Here is an 18,862-nt window from a genome sequence, read left to right on the forward strand (position 1 = left end):
CAGATAAGGAAACTGAGGCAAACAAGTTAAGTGATTTTCTCAGGGTGACACAGCTTGTAAAGGTTTGAGATCTGACTTGAACACTGGTTTCTTGATTCCAGGCCCAGTGCTCTTAACTATTGTACCACCTACTTGTTCCTGGCCACTGTAGCAGATGAATGAAATTTCATGTTTCCACTATTTTCTCTTCTTACCTTTAAGTCATAGGATTATCATGTAAAGGAAATGGGCTAATAACAATTCAGTCCATTTCAAATGGATCATCTGGCATTAGGAAAGTCTTATTTTCCTTATTTGAAAGGGAATATCAGTGGAATAGAGGGGAAAGTACTAACTTTGAGTCAGAAGAGCTGGGTTTGAAAACATGTCTAACCATTCTTGAACATAGCCTCTCCAAGCCAACATTTGTGCAACTGTAAAATAAGGTAAGGGGGGGGGCAGGGTTGGAGGCTAGCTGATCTAGAAGGTCCCTTCTAGCTCTAAATCTATGATCCTATGACCCAAATGTCACTGTAGGTCACTAAGGCTGGTGTTTTTAACTATTGGCCTCAAGGGAGGCAAAGAAAGAATTAATGAAGGGGTTAGGATTGGGGTAGGGAATGAAAGAGGAGAAGAGAGAAATATATTAGGGAAAGAAAATACTATAAGTATATGACTGATCTCCTCCTTAGTTTTGTGACCCTGGGCAAGTAATTTCACATTTGATTGTCTTAGTTTCTTTATCTGTAAAAGTGAAGATAATAACATTTAAGAACTATTGTGTAGACCAAATGGAATAAAATTTATAAAGTACTTTGCAAACCTCAAAAGTGGAAAATTAATTGATCTTGACTATAGAAATGATATTCAAAACACTGAAGAAAACTGGACACTGGTCCAAGAAATCTTAGAGAAACAAGACCACAAACTCAAGGCAAAATAAACAATAAAAATGCAAGGTTTGGTTCTCAGACTCTTAAGTACAATTTTCTCTCTGCCACTTTATCCTGCCTCAAGCTATATGCAACCTAATTCCAAGGCTAGTTCTGAGACTTACTCTTCCTTGTGTGACATTGGATGACTTTTAACTTCTCTGGATCTCATTTTCCTCCACTGTAAAGTGAGGAAAAAGAGAATAGGCTGAATGGTTTCCAAAGTCTAATCCAGCTCTTAACCTATGATCCCACAAACTCTAACAAGTCAGGGTTGGAGACTGGATAAAAAAGGTGGCCTTGGAGTCAGGAAAAAAAATTGGTTCTTGGTTCCTCTGCCACATACAAATTAGTATGAACCCAGTCTAGGTAGGTCATTTAATAATTTAATTCTGCAGGAAGACACAGACATCTTTCTAATACCATAATTTAGATGATTTGGCATGGGGCATCAATGGCAAAAGAACTTTCTACAGTGGGAGTTGTGTGTGTGACTGATGAAATCACATGTCCAGAATGCCAACCTCCCTTACTGCCTCCAAAAATAATTTGAAATTAATTTTTGAGAAAAAATGAGAAGAGAAAAATAATATTATTTGTTAATTTAAAAATGTGCTGACTAATCTATAGATTGAGGCATTGGAATTCATGGTTCTGGGTAGAAATTCTTTAAGTATAAAATCTCATGAATAATGGATGCTTCCAGGAATCTTAAAGTTAGAATGCTCTGTGGTCAGCCAGGAAAAACAACATCAACCATTTTGAAAGAGAATAAATACTTTGGGAAATAATGGACACTTTCTTTTAAACATGAGAGTTATCATATTTCAATTTATTTCCAAGTAAATTCGGTGTTACACATTGCATTATACAAAGAATTATACAAAAATTAAATGTATTGTTAAACATCAAAAAAAGTGCAGAGTATTAGACTATATGATCTTAACTAAAAACCCTTTGGATTGCAAAAGCCCTACTTTGCTCCCTATTTGAAATCTGGCACCACATTCACTGCCAAGAAAGCATATTCTGTACAGAATGAGATCATCATTCCACCTGAACACAGAATGCACATTTCCCCAGCATTTGTATGTTCAACTTGTTAATTTATTTTTGTAACTACTAAATGTCAAACATTATCCATATAGGCTATTGACACATTAATGTTTTCATTAAACAAGGAAGATACCTTTCCTCATTACATATTTTTAGATGGGATATCTGTCAAATAAATTACTGCTCAAGCCAGACCTCACCACACTTATATTGTATAATTGGGGGCAAATAACCTTTAAAACAGAAGATAAATGATGAACATTAAAGACATTTAATTTGCATAAGTGTAATGTGAACAGTCTTCCCCTTGTTACATATTTTATTCTTTACAAATTAAGTATCATCATATTATGTCCTTAATACTCTTATAGGTCAGTTTTATTTTCTTTTTCTGATTTTTCTTCCCCATAATGTTTGATAGAAATGTTATTTGTCATTGGGGAAAGAAGAGGTAGGGGTAAAGTAAGGTCAACTCAAAAGAAAAAAAAAAACTGTGGATACGCACTCATTACAGAATTAGGACCAAAAATTACATTTCAAATGATATCATTTAATAAGTTGGATCTATGCCTAAAATGGAAGCAGAACTGTTGGTCTCTCAGGACTCACTTCTGTTGAAGTGTTATCTCCCCTTCAATATGTCAAGGTTCTGGAGACTCAATGGCATGGAAGAGAAACAACATTCACCTCTCTATTCCTAAAACTTACTAAAAGAGCTTACTCATTTTGGCCTGCTTTCACTTCAAATATATACAGGATCTGGAACATTGCCTCAATTCATTTATTTATTTTTAATACCTTCTACTTTCTTCCTCAAAGATGGATGATACTCAAATGTACAACTGCTCCGAATACACTCAATCATAATTAATACACAAAATTGAACAAACCAACCTAGGTCCTAACTCTAATGATTTTGGTGGGTTCCATGATGTATAATCTCCACCAGATAATGCTTTCCATGGTATGCATTCATTAGAGGAATTAGTTATTAAGGTTGCACATTTGTTACAAGTTAAAGAGATTCTCTAGTGACCTTTCTGAATGATTCTTTGATGAATCCACTCCATTGCATACCTCATCCTTCATTTCTATCTCATTCTCTCAAATGAAAGTCAATTAATCTATACACCTAGATTGAACAATTCAACAGGAAAAGTTGGCATTAAGTTTTTTCCATTAAGGCAAACAAATTATATTTGCAAAGACTTCAGCTTTCAAGGGAGCTTTACAGGATGGGGGATCTTGGTTGGCTTCACCCTTTTCATTTCAAAATAGAGATTCAAGAGATTAGGTCATCTGGGATAAAGTGATTTTTAATTTATGGAAATATATGCAAATCTGTTTCCATCTCATCTTTACATTACCACATGACTATGTCTTGGATAACATAGTAAAAAGCTCATGTCTATTAGTCTCTTCTCCAAAAATTCAAGACTAGACTACAGTGGCATCTAAATGGGCATCACATCATTTTACAGATTTGTTCTGATGAATCAAATCGTGGGAACTTGAATTTTCTTTTAGAGAAGCTCATATATAGCTTACTTTGTGATGTTGTTATCTAAACATGCACTCTTACTCTGATCCACGAGCTGCTCCTTAATTATTTTATTTGAAAGTATTTGGAATTATGCTAAGCCACCAAGTTCTTTCTAAGAAGGCTACATCTCCAAAAGCTTTCAGTGTTGACTGTTTTTATGCCTGCTACCTTACTAAATGAATATGCTTCTTACATAAACCAATAGCTAGAGAGACATGTGAGGCTCTATATACATATATATGTGTGAATATATATTCAAAATATGAATAATTTATGTAGCTCAGTTTAGCTTATGATAGTTATTTGCCCTTTATCCTTTCAGGTCAATGGATTTGCAAGGCATCATAATACCAAGTTTTCTCTGGTAAAAAAGAAAATATCATGATGCGAATTGCCGTTGGGAAATAGAAAAGTCCCCTAAAGGATCATCTGTCCCAAACTCTCATATTTGTAGGAATTACAGATATCCTTGAAATGAAAGAATTAACAACTAATATGAGACTGATGGTCTCTGAAAAGTCACATCAACTCCTTGGGTTTCAATTTATTTTTCCAACTTCACATAGATGATGTCAAAGGTCTTTCCAACTCATAAATATAATTTCATGGTGGTATTCTTGCTTCCAGAGCCCATATCAATTCTCAAAGATTAGATGTGGAATGTCCACATTCTTTGGCACTGACCAAACTAAATTTAGGCAGCATGACAGAGCAGAAAGAAAGCTGGATTTCAAATAAGGAAGGCTTGGCTTGAATATCCTACTCTTGACACATCGTAGCCATGTCATAATATTCAAGACACCTCATTCTTCTGAATCTCAGATTCTTCATCTATAAAACGGGGCTAATAATACTTAAACCTCAGGATACTAATCACTCAGGAAACAGTAATATTGTAGAGAAAGGGGAAAGGGCTCAAATGAGATCCTATATACACAATAGTTTGCAAACTTTAGAGAGTTACACGAAATCAGAAATTATTACATTATACAGCAACATAGCCCCAATTGTAATTCTTGAAATTGGAGATCCTGGGTATCTGTTTAATGCCCACAAAAAATAAAGTAACTGATCCCATAACTCTATTTGCCTTTGCATGGCTACACAAACTTCTCAACAGTTCAAACTATCCAAATTGTACTAGATACAGGGTGAAGGCGGAAAGGACGAGAGGGTTTTTCCTTGACAATTATTCATTCTTTGCTCTCATTAATGTCCAGTGGCTTTCACAGTTGGAGCAAGCATTCATGCTTCACAAAATCATAGGACCATAGGTACCGAGCTAGAGGGAATCTCAGGGACTCTCTATTCCAGCCTCCTCATTTTACAGAGGAGGAAACTGAGACAAAAGGTTAGATGAGCTGATCAAGGTCACCCAGGTTTATTAAGCAGCAGAGATGAGACGACCTCAGGTCCTCTGGTCCCTTCCAACCCTAAGAATCTAGGATCTACATCAATAGATACAATCTTTGGTTAACTATAAAGATAACAAAAGTTGATCTTACATATTTGCTGCTTTAGAATGGCTTGTTTTGTAGGAGAGAAAGGCACTTAGTTGAAATGGCTACATATGGCCTAGAGAGAAAACTTCCTGTAGTTTTACAGGGGATGGACAAGGGCTTTTCATGTGTTATTCCAAGAGAAACATGTACCTGTACTTTGCAAATTAACTTTTAATGAAACAATTAAAACAATATACAAAATGATAGTGACAGGCCAAGATTTTAAGTTCATCTTTCAAAGTGATATTCTTATACATATAATTTCTCTATTAAAATGTTGCTAAAGAATAACCAACACTAAAACAAAACAAAACAAAACCTTTTTTTTGGTAAATAGACCAGTAATTACTCAGTTACTGAATATCTTTGTCACATTTGGTCTAAAAAAGTGTTGCCTGCAGGAGTTCAATAACAACAAAAGATCCCGTTGAGAATGCCATGACTTGCTTAAAGAGAGGAGATGAGCTGTAACACTGGCCTCAAACTTCACTGTGGTCACTGAATTTGCTCAAATTCTGAAACAAAAGAAATATCCATGAACAACAACAAGTAGCAGCATCTCCAGGGAAACAATGACCAAACTGACATCCTAACAAGATAATCAAAAGAGAAATTATTTCCTCTCTGGGCAGATCCTCCCTCTTATTCCTGTGGAGACCATGGGAGCAGGTGCCAGGGGACTGAGGGATATTGTAGAGAGAGGGAAAGGGCCAGAGAGGAAAGAGGGGGTCTCCAGCACACTTGCAAACAGACAGGGAGAAGGGAATTTAGGAACCGCAGCATCTAATCCCTTCACTTTTGAGATGAGGACGCCAGGACCCATTTGCCGGAGATAACACAAGAAGGACACAATATGGCTGTGATTCAAACCAAGATCCAATCCCACTGATGGGAGATGAAATCACAAAGTCCCAGGCTACTTGGTCTCAATTATCCCTCAAGCCAAAGTTGATGAGATTTAGCATTTAAAGGTTCAGTCCCAAGAGGTTACCATGTTCTTTCTGTATGTAAACAATTTCCAAAGGCAGAGACAGGAGTTTGGAGGTAGAAGCATAATAGGAGGAGGATAGAGGTTATATAAGAGTATGGAATTCGTACACTAGCTAACCCAGAAAGAGGCATTTGATTTAAATAGCAGATATAGAGCTTTGCATCTTAAATGAAGAAAAAAACAAATATTAAGAATAAGTGCTGGATTGGGGTTACCATTATTAAATGCCAAACTAAACGAGGAAAAGGGTGACAGGTTTTGTAGAATGGGAATCTGAACTGGAGGAATTCCATGTGAACTAGAAGGACCTCCAGGAATTGATGCAGAGTGAAAGCAGCAGAACCAGAAGAACATTGTAGAGACTGATACACTGTGGCACAATCAAATGTAATAGACTTCTTTACTAGCAGCAATGCAATAATTCAGGACAATTCAGAGGAAATTATGAGAAAGAACCCTATCCACATCCAGAGAAAGAACTGTAGGAATAGACACACAGAAGAAAAACAACTGCCTGATCACATGGTTCAATGGGTATATGATTGGGGATGTAGATTCTAAGTGATCATCCTAATGTAAATATTAATAATATGGAAATGGGTCTTGATCAATGACACATGTAAAACCCAGTAGAATTGTGTTGCAGCTACAGGGAGGTGGGGGAAAAGGGAAAGGAAAGAAAATGAACCATGTAACCATGGAAAAATATTGTAAATTAATTAATTAAAAATTTCAAATAAAATTTTTAAAAATTAAAAAAAGAAAGGGAATCTGACTCATGGATCTTCAATGTTTTTGAGATCCAAATAATGCCTGTGAGCCATATTCTACAAATATAGCTAAATTCTTTCCTTTTAAAACTCACCTTATTTAAATGGATGGCACCAATTGCAGCAGATACTGATTCAAAAAAAATGTGTTTGTCTGGCTCTAGGTGTCCACAGTATTGCACTGCTTTTTTCAAGGAAGCTGAAACAGAGAGGATGAATGCTAAATGCCATGTGATGATTGTCTCCAGTATCGTAATAAGTACATTTACTAGGGATTACTTACTTACCTGTGCAATTTGCTAATAAGAAGTCAATATTTTGGCTTTTGCAATCCGTGTAAGCCTAGATGGATTAAAATAAGATATGTCAGTCAACTCAGTGAGGAGGAAAATGGGTTGGAAAAGTGACTCGCAGTGTGACCATGGGAGAGTGTCTGTAGTTCTCATTGTCCTGGTCTCATGTGTAAAGAAGACTGAATGAGGGAGTTGGACTAGACCTGCAGTAAGAGTCCTTCTGCTTGTAGGGTTCTTAATGTATTGATGAAGTTTCACCACTAGAGGGAGCCATTGTATGGCCCATTCCTACACACTGATACATTTCACCAGAGATGAGCAGAAAAAACAAGTTCTAATCAATCAGTACAGCTATCGTTTTTGTATCTATATTTTCCTTATTTAAATGTTTTCCCTTATTTTGTGTCAATAATATTAAAAGATTTCCTGCTCCCCAATTGAATTGAAATGTTTCTGCCCTTCTTTATCTCCTCTGGAAACGTTGAGGATACATAAAGAAAACTGCAGAGATTTAAAATTTTACTAATTCTGCCTAATTTATTTGAATGCCAAGATATAGGAAGTAAGATAAATTGTTAAATTTCAGAAATCTAAAATTATGCTAATTCTACCTGGTTTACTTGTCTTTACCAGAGGTTTTTAAGAAAAACCTAGAAGATCACAGGTTGGTTTCGTGGTTTAATGGTATGGGTTTGATTCGATAGATACTGGAGTCCCTTTCAACCATGGGATTCTGTGATTAAATTGTACAATCTAGATCAGTAGGAAAGCCTCATTTCTATTTCTGGGTTTACTACACAGGGTCACAGAAAAGCAGAGGGTAAAAAGAAAACTACAGACAGGTTAAAAATAGTTCTCCCATTGGATTTGAAAATGTAAACTCCTTGAGGGAGATTGATTCACTTTCCTATTTCTGTCTGGAGTGCAAGAATATATTTGTATTTAGGTTTATGTACTTAGACATTTAAGAAATGTTTGTGGATTCTCATTAAACTCAAAAGTAGAATAGGTTTGGATACTTTTCCATGAGAAGCAGTATGGTAGAAAAAACTCTAGACTTAATGGTTGGGAGAAATTTAGGATTTAATCTCCCTTCATATCATTTGTTATAGAACCATGGGCAAGTCTCTGAACCTCACTTATTTCCTCTGAAATATGAGCTTATTGACTTCAGTACCCACTCTGGAGGGGAGCTGTAAGTATTGAAGGAGATGAGGTGTAGAAAGGCCTATGAATATCTTAAAGAACTATTATATGAGGCAGGTCACTACACTGAAAATCTGTTGTTCAGTCAAGTCCAACTCATTGTGCCCCAATTTGGCATTTTCCTAGCAAAGATACTAGAGGGTTTGTCATTTCCTTCTCTAGATTATTTTTTACAGATGAGGAAGTGAGGCAAAAGGGATTCTATGACTTATCCAGGGTCATACAGCTATTAAGCCTCCGAGGCCTGATTTGAACTGAGGGAGATAAGTCTCCCTGACTTTATGGCCAGATCTCTATCCACTGTGCCAACTACCTGCCTCACAGTAAAAACATAATGCTGGGCCTGGATTTACTTTCTGATCCTTCCTCTCTCCTTCCTTCCTTCCTTCCTTCCTTCCTTCCTTCCTTCCTTCCTTCCTTCCTTCCTTCCTTCCTTCCTTCCTTCCTTCCTTCCTTCCTTCCTTCCTTCCTTCCTTCCTTCCTTCCTTCCTTCCTTCCTTCCTTCCTTCCTTCCTTCCTTCCTTCCTTCCTTCCTTCCTTCCTTCCTTCCTTCCTTCCTCTCTCCCTTCCTTCCTTCCTTCCTTCCTTCCTTCCTTCCTTCCTTCCTTCCTTCCTTCCTTCCTTCCTTCCTTCCTTCCTTCCTTCCTTCCTTCCTTCCTTCTCATGTATTTCACTAATACTGAGTTACCAAAACATTTCTAAACTATCTTTACTCACATGTAGAAATGTAGATTAGAAAGGGATAGGATGAACTAGGCTCAGTCTGGGACTGGATGTGTAAGGTGACATGGATGAATTCAAGGTGACACTGGGATGTTTGGTTTTTCATAAAGCCCACTGAAGCATGAGAGCAGAGTCACGGCTGGTTTATTAGTGCTAATAAACATAAACTCTACCTCAGTGATCTTGCTGATACCCCACGTAAATGACTAAGTAGAGGTCACTTCACTTGTCCCAGCCAACAACTCTCAGACATGTTTCTTAACCTGTAAACTCCTTAGGAAATAGTTGAGTGAGTTAAAAAGTGGAGACTTAAGTGTGGCTGAAGAGAAACCTTCCCCTTTCCTTCTGGACACCCTATTTGTCAGAGGCGACAGGACATAAGGACCCATGTTTTCTTTGTGAGTCATTCCCCAGTACCTTCCAGACACAGGGTTATATTTCCTTCATGCTCACAAAACAGATAAATCATTATGTTTCTAATATCATAGAACACATCAATGTTCGCATTGGTGTGCAGTCACTACCTTTTCTTTCTTTTGGAATGGGAACAGAAAAGATGAGAACAGATCAGACCATACTTTACTAAAGTGCTTTCTGCTCTCTTGACAAATGAATTTGATCATGAGAATGACTGACTCAATCAACTGTACAGAGGCTCTCCTTTAAAACAAAGTTCTTTTTTTTTTAAAGATTTCAGTGAAAATCCTGAAGCAGAAACCACACATAGAAATACTTCCTCAATAGTTATATTCAGGAAATATATTTATTAACAAAACATATATTTAAATATATTTATTATGAAATATTTCTCCTACATTGCCTGAAGACCCTATCCTTGGTACTTTGGGAACCTCAGGGGACAATAATGCTTCTGTTCATGAAGTTCATGAAGTTCAGGAGACAGGTATACCATTTTGAAAAATGTTCATTACTCAAAAATTTTTATGGAACATTATTATTTTTTTTAAATCATGGACCCTTTGTTGTGTAAGAGTAGGGAAACATTCTTGCTTCTTAGTAATGTTCATGCCTACTTTCCAACTCTTAATACAGTTAGTATAGGTCATGCTAAAAGTAGTTTTCTTTTTTTTTTAAATATAAACCCTTACCTTCCATCTTGGAATCAATACTGTGTATTGGCTCCAAGGCAGAAGAGTGGTAAGGACTAGGCAATGGGGGTTAAGTGACTTGCCCAGGGTCACACAGCTGGGAAGTGTCTGAGGTCAGATTTGAACCTAGGATCTCCCATCTCTAGGCCTGGTTCTCAATCCACTGAACCACCAAGCTGCCCCCCAAGAAAACAGTTTTCTAATTTAATTTTCTCAGAATACTGGAGAGAGAGTGGACTTCAAAGACCATGTCAAATCATTTTTACATGATCAGGAATTATCTCTTTGGTATCTCTGACCAATTATAACCAGCTCCTGCTAATGACTTTCTATGAGGTCTGCTTCAAAAGAAAGATCATTGCATTTTGGGATGTCCCAGGGGTGAGGAAGTTCTCTTTTCTAATAGTGAGCCTAAAATTGCCTTCCTGTAATTTCTACCCATTGGTCTTCAAAGTGTCTGCTGAAGCTCAACAGAAAACAATTACATGAAAGATGATCAGAAACTTGGGGGTAGCTGTCCTTCTCCCCTTAAGTCTTCTCTAGATGAGGTGAAACATCTCAAATGATGTGAAAAAAGCTTGGAAAGGCCATTAGGAAGCCTTCAAATGTCTGCATGAGGATTTTGTATTTTATTCTTGAGGTCATAGGTAGCCACCGAAGATTTTAAAGTAGGGAAATGACACTATCAGAACAGAATAATGAAAGGCTTAAAATTATGTCATTGGCTTGCCCAAGATAAGGCCAGGATGGGAAAACCATGTCTTTAGACTTCATCCAAGACTAGTGATTTTCCTATTACAGTCACCATATTGTTATCCTCTTGTTTTCATTTTGTCTGAATCTTCATTTCCTCAATTGGGGTTTTCTTGGCAAAGGTACCAAAATGGTTTGACATTTTGTCTTCCATTTCCTTTAAAAAATGAGGACACGGAAGCATTTTGAGGGTTAAGTGACTTCCCCTGGGTCACATAGTTAGCATCTCAGGCTAGATTTGATCTCGGGTCTTCCTCGCTCCAGACTGTGTAATTTGAATCTGTTACCCTAAAAACCCCGATTCCCAGCAAAACTATGATTCCCAGCACCCTACTCACTTCCTGTCGTTACGTGCTGACATAGACAGGAGATAAATTCAGTGAAGTTCCTTCTCTCGGACTCTTTTTCCTTCCTGTGGCTGCTTTGGTGCAACGGGCTTTTTGAACAGCTAGAAAAACTTAGTCACGTGGTTCTATGTTGTTAGATAATAAACTTTATAAATATAATATTTAAAGCATCGGATATTAATTTAACTCCTACAAGATCCAGAGCTCTATCCACCCAGAGCATCTATCTGGTGTCCACACTGTCTCTTTAGGTGGCTCCTAAGGTTCCTTGAGCCTAAGATTTTATTAAATTAATTGCACAAATAGGGGGAATATTTAGCCAACACAAAAATTAAAGTCATCTGACTGACTTTAGGCACTTATGAAACCAAATTGAGCATGACTACTTGTACACAATGAATGTATTAATTATAAACAGGAGCCCGTCATGCCTACTAGTGTAGTTTTTACTACTCATAGTAATAAGGTCTTATTGCTCGACTGAACTCTTGCAAACATCCTGTAGGGTGGATCATTCCAGTATCATTATCCTCCTTTCACACGGCGGTTCAGAGACCTAACTGACTTACCTGTGGTCCCACAGATGGGTCAGAGTTCTCCTTTGTATAAGACTTGAGAGTTTTAAGATACTTTAAATGCAATAGAAAATTCCACCTAAGCAACAAGCTTTCAGGTAAAGAGCATAAATCATGTTATTAGCATCTTGCAGAGGAGGAACCTGGAAGATTTAGACTTTTCATCTCCAGAACTTTGACTATGAGACCCCCAAGGTCTTAAATGGTGACTATCTCATACGTGAGCTCCAGAAGTGGTCCAGATGCTCCAGACAGGCTTCACTTTTCTCCTCTCTCATCCCTATCCAAGAAAGGAAGCATGGAACAGTGGGGAGAAGACAAGCCTTGGGCTCCCATCCTTCCTCTGGGATATGCTGGGCAGATGATCATGTCACAGTCATTTAAACTCTCAGGGCTCAAGTAGCCCTCTGAGATTGCAAGCTATAAGGGAGCTGTCAGTCTGTACCAGCAGAGGTAGTAATTCCTGTTCCAGGAATATATTATTCCACATATTTATGAAATCCCAGAGATTCCTATTCCAAAGAAATTTATGTCTAGTCATACAAATGTGGTATGCCTCTCAAGAAGGAAGACAAAATACATACTATATAATGACTTCTCTCTACTCTTCTTTCATGGGAAGTGTATGTTCATTAAAATATACCAATTTTCACTTTGTTTCCTCCATGCATTTTTTTCTGGTCTAAGTGATTCGTATCTTGTTTCACAAAAAGATGAACATGGAAATAGGAATTGGAGGATAATACAGGTATAATCTATATCTTATAACTTGGCATTGTGGGGAGTGGGGGGGAGAGAACACGAATAACAAAAAGTCAGAAAATTATCATTAAAAATTGTATTGACACATCATCTGAAAAAATTAAAAATTAATAAAAAAAGAAAAAGGAAGAGTATGTTCATAGTCACAGAGGGGAGGACAGATCTTTAATTCTGAATAATCAACCCAACCCCATCACTTCTCTGCTCTGGAAGAAAAGGGTCAAGAGTTATAAGCCCACTTTGCCCATTGAGGGGAGACGTTCCCCTCAGTTTAGGAAAAAGAGAAGGATGTCCAGAAGTAAATTTCAAAGTTAAGACCAGTTATTTGATTACCTGAACAAGAGTAGACACTCCAGTATAGTCAAAGAAGGTCACACCAGTGCAGTCCAGTATCACAGAACATTTTTCGTTAGGATAGGGCTGAGGTGTTTCCCCTAGAGGAAGAACAGATTCAATTCGATGAGAATTGTTGAAGAAAAGAGTTGCTAATTCCCTAGCAACACAATGAAATGATTATAACATAAGGTGTAATAATAAATAGCATTTCTACATCTTTATCTAATATGAATACCAAGTAAATAAAAAGTCTAGGGGCAGTTTGTAGCACAGTGGATAGAGCACAAGACCTGGAGTTGGGAGGACTCAGAGACTCCAATCTAGATGTATGGCCTTGGGCAAGTCACTTAACCCCAATGGCCTAGCTCTTGCCACTCTTCAGGCTTAGAATTGATACTATGATAGAAGATGAGGATTTTTTTAAAGGCTATGAAAATAAAGAGGTTCGCAGTTACTACGATCTATTTTTTTTTCTGTTCTATTTTATCTATGGGAGTGTTTAGCTTAGATGGTTTGTTGGTTTGTTAAGATGGAGGCATCAACATGGTATAGTAGACAGAGTATGGACCAGGGAGACCCAGGCTTAAATCCTGCCTTGTGTACTTACTAGTTGTGGGACCCTGGGCAAGTCACTTAATTTTTGCTTACCTCAGTTTCCTCATCTGTAAAACAAGGAATCATAATAGTACCTGTCTCCTGGGGTTGTTGTGGGAATCAAATGAGATGATATTTATTAATGCACTATATCTAACTATATTTATTATTAAGTAAATAATTTTAATTAAAAAAATTAAGATATGAAAAGCTTTAGAGACAAATATTTAATATTTCCTTATAGGAAATTGGGTTTTCTTCTAGTCTTAAGTGGCTTAAATTTTGGTGTATGGTACTTCTTTAATTAGGGCAAGTAGGTGAGCACTGGGTCTGGAGTCAGGAAAACCTGAGTTCAAATCCAACCTTGGGCATTAATTATGTGACACTGGGAAAGTTATTTAAGCTCTTTGGGAGGGTTTTCCTTTTGTAAAAAAAAGGAAGTAGATAGGGTGGAAGTGGGGACCTAATAATCTCTAAGATTTCTTCCAGATTTAAGTCAATGACATCATGATCTCTACAAGGTATGATCTGTCCAGGTCTCTCAGTTCCCCAAAAGTAGTCAGAAGAGGGAAACCAAAGGTGCCCCTAATTCCACACCAATAACCTAATGTCTTCTATGTAACTACTCACTAACCAAATCCTATTCTATTACCAAATTTATTGCTTTTGCAGATAAAACTTTGTATTTAGAGTGTACATCTCCTATCCTGGCCACAGGGTCCTTCTCTATCCCTACCCACCAGTAGCCCCGCCAAGGGCAGTCCTGTACAAGTCTTTCCCCAGAAACACCTGTGTGTGCTCTCCATGGTGGCTTCCTCACTTCTTAACCCTCTGCTGGCCAACTGCTGATCTCATCACTCAGCTGGAACTGACTTCTCCAAAGCTTTCAGTGGCCTCTTAACTGAAAAATGTAATGGGCTTTCTTGGTTTTCATCCTTCTTAATGCCTCTGCAGTTTTTGGCACTGGTGATCTTCTTTTTATACTCTTTCTTCTCATTCTGGATTTTAATGTCACTCTCTTTCTCTCTCTCTCTCTCTCTTTTCCTACCTGCATGAGTGCTCCTTATAATTATCTCCTTTCTGGGTCTATTTTTAAAAAAGAAATTTCTTTTTTATTATGAATTTAACAAAAGTGAACAAAGATGTGTTGTGTATAAAACTGTTCGGTTGCTTTGAAGTATTATTAAATCTGAAATGATAGTACAAAAATCAACAATTGTCTGTGCCTTCTGATCTTCTTTCTGTTTTCTTCTTTGTATTTTGAATGTAAAATCAAGTCTCTTCTATGTTCCTTGTTTGAATCACTCTCATTACCCACCAACCTGAAGTCCACTGCATTAATAGAAACCTTCCCTTGTAACCAAATCTTATAGCCAAGTAAAGCAAGTTGATTTGGTGATCATTTCTGTATGCTTCTGAACTTCTAATCTACTGCCTGTCTGTCAGGAAATTAGAGATGGATTTCATCATTAGCCTTCTAACATCACGATTGGTCACTGTAATTATCAGAACTTTTAAGTCTTTCAAATTTATTTTCCTTAAAATCCATTTATTCAGGATATTCATATATCCATCTTTCCATCTATCCATCTAACTGTTAATGGTCCCTACAATTTTGTGTTGGATCATCTTCTCATTTCTATCTATATTTTTTCTCATTTGGTAACCTTAACAATTGTTCCATGGGTTCAATTATCATCATATTTATACTTACTATGTTTATGACTCCCAGATCTATATATTCAGTCCTAGCCTCTCAATCTCTAGGCATGTGTCACCATCTGTCATTTCCAAATGGCTATTCTGTGGGCATTATCAAACTCAACATTTTCCAGAGAAAACTGATCATGTTTTTTCCAAAAAACCTACTTCCAAAAAACTATTTCTGTCTGGAAAAACATTATCCTTATAGTCACCCAGGTTCTCAGTACCATTCTAGACTTTTCACTCTCTTCCCAAATGCCCAATCGGTTGTCTAATCATGTCATTTCTATCTTAAGCTTATATTCTAGTAGGAAGATAAAAATCTTCAAATAGATTAAGTCTGTACATGAAACTTTTAAGAAAAAGGAATATAAGAGCTCATATTTAAAGGAAGTTCCACATTGCTATAGGCTTGGGACACATTATTTCCTTTTATACATACCAAGGTCCAGTCAAATTGGCCACCTTCCTATTCCACACAACACATTTCAATTCTCATCTCTGTCCTATTACATGAACTTCTCCCAGTCTCCCCCCCCCCATCATGCCTACAGTATGCTATCTCTTCCCTTCAACCTTGTGGAACCCCTGACTTCTTCCAAGTTCAGTCCAAGCATCATCTCCTATTATGATGCCACCCCATGGTTGCAGCATCTGATTGTGCTTCCATACCCACAGAAGATCACATATTTACTTTTTTATATCTTTTGTATCAATTTTCATATGACTATATGTTATTTCTCCTCATAGAATGAAAACTGTTTGATGACAGAGATATTAAAAATTATTTTTATACCCTTGCATATAGTAGCTACTTAATAAATGCTTAACTGAAATGGCCACATGCCTTGGCCAAGTGACTTCTCCACTCTGGGATTCAGATTCTTCCTCTGTAAAATGAGAAAATTCAACTCAATGGCTTTTAAATTCCCTTCCAGCTCAAAATCTTGGATTATGCAGTGAAACAGTTGAGCAAATGTTTCCTGGGATATGTAAGGATGATATTAGAAAATAAGTATTGTTTTATTAGTTTAGGGATAAGAAATAAAGTGGCTGGCTTGAGAAAAAAACGAGTTTGAAGCAGAGCTGAGAGAGCATGTTAATTTCAAATGTTGACACTTATAACTGTTTTTCTGCATCAATTACTCTCTCTGGCAGTTGGCAGAGACATACTCTCAGAGACTCTCTGTCAAGACTGGAGGAGGTAACATCTTTGCCCCTTTCTCTGTCTGAGGGAAAGATCTGAAGGAGCTCTGTTTTCCTTTTCCAACTTGGGAAACACTATTGAATATCTATTGTGGTTTTTATAGATTGTTTAACTCTGAGAAGACAAAAAAAAAACAACTGGTCTTTGGTTTGGACTCTGAGTCTGACTCAGAGTCCTAACTTGACTCTTCTTGTTGTGACTCAACCAGTTAGCCTTTGCTATTTTATAATTTGAAAGCAAAGTTAATATTTATAAGGATAATAGCAGTAGTTTTTATTTAGATTGTATAAATTTGGCTTAGTCAGATCAGGGAGGATTAGTTTAGCCTGTAAAACACAGGAAAAGTGGTTCATTGTGGAACCAGGGAGTTTATTTGTGTGGATTTAGAATCCTTTAGAATTAGAAATCCTTTATCCTCATATAATTCAATAAATATTTTATGTTATAAAAAGAGTCTCTTTAGAATCCTTGAGCCTGGCCCTGAAGGGAAGTTCAAATTTGAGCTTCACTTCATTACTGAGGATACTTTTGATTACCTCTTTCAAAAGTATCCAGTTTCAAAAAGTTTTGAACCTATATTAAACAGTTTTTCTATCTATTTTGTGTAGCTTGCCATTATCTTTTTTTTTTTAATTTTTACAGTTATAGCCAAGAGTGATTTGTTCATGGGAGGCGCAGCAAATAAAGAATGTAATTCAGGTTAAGTGTGACCCAAAAAGGAGATGGATGAGTCATCAGTGAGAATGAAAGACATAAAAGATACTATAAGGGCTGCCTGAGTTTTCATGAAATATTAAAAGAACTGGAGGAAGGTATCCAAAGCTCTGAGCCAGTCATGGAAGGTTTGTTCAAGAAAAGAAATGGGTAAGAATCACACAAGATGAAGTCACCCACGAACTTTGATTTCCAACATGAAGGAAGCACAGGAAGCAATGAGAATGAAGCAAATGCCATGTAATTTTTGCATTTAGATACAAGGCAATATTAAGAGGCTGTTTGCTTAAAGTACTAATTGTCAAAGTGTGGTCTGGGGATACTTAGGGGTTGCTGAGACCCTTTCAGGGGATTCTGGAAGTCAATATTATTTTCATAATAATACGGACATTTACTTTCTAACATGCTAAATATCCATAGATATAATTCACATAAACAGTCTGGTAAGGGAGAGGGAAGGAGGCTTGTTAATAATTTTAAGAGTATACAAGGATCCTAAGACCAAAATGTTTGTGAAATGTTGCATTAAAGGAATATATTTGTATAGGACTTTTTTTTTACATATGGGAAATTTATTTTGCCTCTTTCCAAAAAATTAATTAAAATATCATATTAATATTTCTTAATTTTAAATGCTTTAAAGATTTTATACTGGGTTATTCTTTATAACACTACATTTTATTCCAAAGAAAGCTTTAATTGTGTTTTTGATTATCAATAATTTGGTATGAGGTAAAAGAATAAAGGACTCCAGGTAGTTATTAATTAATTTAGACAAAGTCACAATGAATTGTGCTTATGCTTCCTGAAATTTATTATCTAGGTTCTCTAGAGACTGGTAGAGTGCTGGATTTAGGGTCAGAAAGAGAGGAGTAAAAATCTTACCTCAGTTTCCTCCTCTGCAAAATAGTTATTATAAAAATATCTACTTCATAGAGTGATTGAGAGCAAAAAAGAAGTCATGCATTCAAAGATTTTTGCAAAATTTAAAACTACATATATATATATATATGTATATATATATATATATATTACAGGTATCAATATCATTACCATTACAAATAGCTTGGATTCATTATTGACCTTAGAATTCTTTTAGACAAAAAGTCAAGAAATTGACAAATCCTTTAAGAGACTTATTTTTTTTTCTGTTTTTTTCTTCCCATAACGTATTTTAATTTACAAAGTCCATTTTTGTAAGAGGGAGGGAACATATGTGGGGATGACATAATATTATTTTTAGCACTATACCCCCCCTTCAATAATTTTGTACAAATGTACAGCAGGGATTATTAATACCCAGTTTGTTACATAAGAGACTGTCATATGAGATAACATTTTGGAAGAGCTCAGTGGGTAAGCTCAAGTGAAAATAAAAGGGAAGAAAAGGAAAATCTTGAAATGTATAGATATCATATGGGACGATCTGTTGAGAAGACTAATGTCTCCCAATGAAACATAGGGAGATTGTAGAAATTTAACACTAGCCTTTACTCCTTTCTTTGGTACCCCAAAACAAGCTTTGTATTTTAAAGAGAAAACTAAAGTTACAACTTGCTTCTTCCCTCATCTTCATAAATAAGAAAGGAGACAAAGTCTTTTGTGTATCTATTAAAAAAACTCTTAAGATAGTGGAGTAGAGAAAAATGGACATCCACAATGTACTGGCATTCTAAAGTTCTCATGACTTCTGGCATTGAGTCAGACCCTTGAGCCAGAGCATGACACTTGTCTTTTGCATCACATGACACCCTAGCATGCAGAAG

General features: G+C 36.5%; 1 protein-coding gene across 3 annotated transcripts in view; it reads right to left on the minus strand.

Moving 5' to 3' along the window:
- Positions 1-1,725: 1,725 nt before the first annotated feature.
- Positions 1,726-18,862, minus strand: part of SLC26A7 (solute carrier family 26 member 7) — a 203,150-nt gene continuing 186,013 nt past the window's right edge. For all 3 annotated transcript variants that reach the window (XM_056823328.1, XM_056823330.1, XM_007488092.3), the window contains 4 exons: positions 12,875-12,975; positions 7,061-7,115; positions 6,869-6,972; positions 1,726-5,527 (listed from right to left, as the gene is read on the minus strand). In XM_056823328.1, coding sequence (XP_056679306.1) covers positions 5,492-5,527; positions 6,869-6,972; positions 7,061-7,115; positions 12,875-12,975 — 296 coding nt within the window. In that variant the 3' untranslated portion in view covers positions 1,726-5,491. The remainder of the gene's footprint in view (positions 5,528-6,868; positions 6,973-7,060; positions 7,116-12,874; positions 12,976-18,862) is intronic.

Source organism: Monodelphis domestica, chromosome 3 (assembly GCF_027887165.1).
Source record: "Monodelphis domestica isolate mMonDom1 chromosome 3, mMonDom1.pri, whole genome shotgun sequence".
NCBI classification, from domain to species: Eukaryota; Metazoa; Chordata; class Mammalia; order Didelphimorphia; family Didelphidae; genus Monodelphis; species Monodelphis domestica.